At 64.2% G+C, this 1,342-nt stretch overlaps 1 protein-coding gene across 1 annotated transcript in view; it reads left to right on the forward strand.

Annotated features, from left to right (window-relative positions):
• SCN5A (sodium voltage-gated channel alpha subunit 5) overlaps positions 1–1,342 on the forward strand; it is a 93,645-nt gene that overhangs the window by 22,681 nt on the left and 69,622 nt on the right. Inside the window, 2 exon segments of the mRNA XM_015568313.1 lie at positions 872–947; positions 1,247–1,337. Coding sequence (XP_015423799.1) covers positions 872–947; positions 1,247–1,337 — 167 coding nt within the window.

Genomic DNA, 1,342 nt, shown 5'->3' on the forward strand with positions numbered 1-1,342 from the left:
TCGCCCGGCCAGGGGAGTCTCCTGGTGCTTTCTCAATATGCTTTCAGGTTTGGCCTGTGACCCCAGGGTCAGCAAGGCCTCCCCCTGCCTCCCTCCCTGCCAGGTCCCTGGCAGCTTCCCCAACCCTCTCCCCTACAGCGGAGATGGCTGCAAAGGGGGTAAAGAAAGGGATTGGGGGTACAGATCTACAGGGAGGGCGAACAGGGCCCTGAAGATGGGGTGGGCCCAAGAGTAGCCTGGAGGCCCTACAGGGCCCCTGACTAGCTCAACCCTGGATCCATTCCTCCCAGAAGCCCCCCAGGGCTGCTCCTTCCCACTCCCTCCCTGCTGGTCTGTGCATCGGGTCAGGAGTGAGTCTGGGCTCCCCCCACAGCCTAGACTCTCCCCCAGGCCATGCAGGCCCTGGACCTGCATGTGGGACCACAGGCCCAGGGTCATGTGCACACCGGGGCCTGGGTAGGTGATGGGCTATAGGATGTTAGGGGAGGGGACACGGGCTCACCTGGTGGGGAAGGTGTCTGTGGGGCTGTGGTCGCCCATCTCTGAGTAGGCAGTGCCAGAGCCCTTTGTGTCACTAAGAGATTGCCTCAGGGTCTGAGGACATCAGCAAGGCACAGAGGCCCTTGGCTGATACTCCCGCTTGCTGAGCCCCCCTGCCCCTTCTCTCTCCGCACGGCAAGCACACGTGAGGCCAGCCCTGTACCCCGTCTCTGGGGGAGAGGCTGCCCCTCCAGCTCAGCGAACTGTGGGTCTGCCTCATTGCACCCCATGCACAGTCATTCTGTAGACGTGGCCAGGGCCAGCCCGCCCAGGCCAGAAGCATCCCCCAACCCCGTGGCCCAGCCTTTGCCCTGGGCTCCATCCTGTTCAGCTCAGCCAGGCCTCACTGCTGGCCTGCGTGTTGGCACTGTGCTCACCCCCATGGGGTGGCAGGCGGAGGAAGAAACGTGAGCCAGGCCCTGAGCACTTCCTCTGCGAGGGGCGAGGTGGCTCTGACAGCAGCCGGGATGGTGTGTCTTAGGGGCAGAAGGGGGCTGGGTTTGAGCCCAGCAGAATACAGACAGATGGAGAAAAGGGGAAAACAGGGTCCCCGACAGGAGGAGGCACAGCATGGAAAGCCATGGGGACAGCACCGGGCAGTGGGGCATACGCTGGGCTGCCCAGGAAGACGAGCCAGGCCCAGCAAGGGTGTCAGGGGCAGAGGACCCCTCACAGCATGAGACGGAGCCTGTGTGTCTGGCTGCAGGACGTGTCCCGAGGGCTACCGGTGCCTGAAGGCAGGCGAGAACCCCGACCACGGCTACACCAGCTTCGACTCCTTCGCCTGGGCCTTCCTGGCGCT

The sequence above is a fragment of the Myotis davidii genome, unplaced genomic scaffold (genome assembly GCF_000327345.1).
Source record: "Myotis davidii unplaced genomic scaffold, ASM32734v1 scaffold663, whole genome shotgun sequence".
Classification (NCBI taxonomy): domain Eukaryota; kingdom Metazoa; phylum Chordata; class Mammalia; order Chiroptera; family Vespertilionidae; genus Myotis; species Myotis davidii.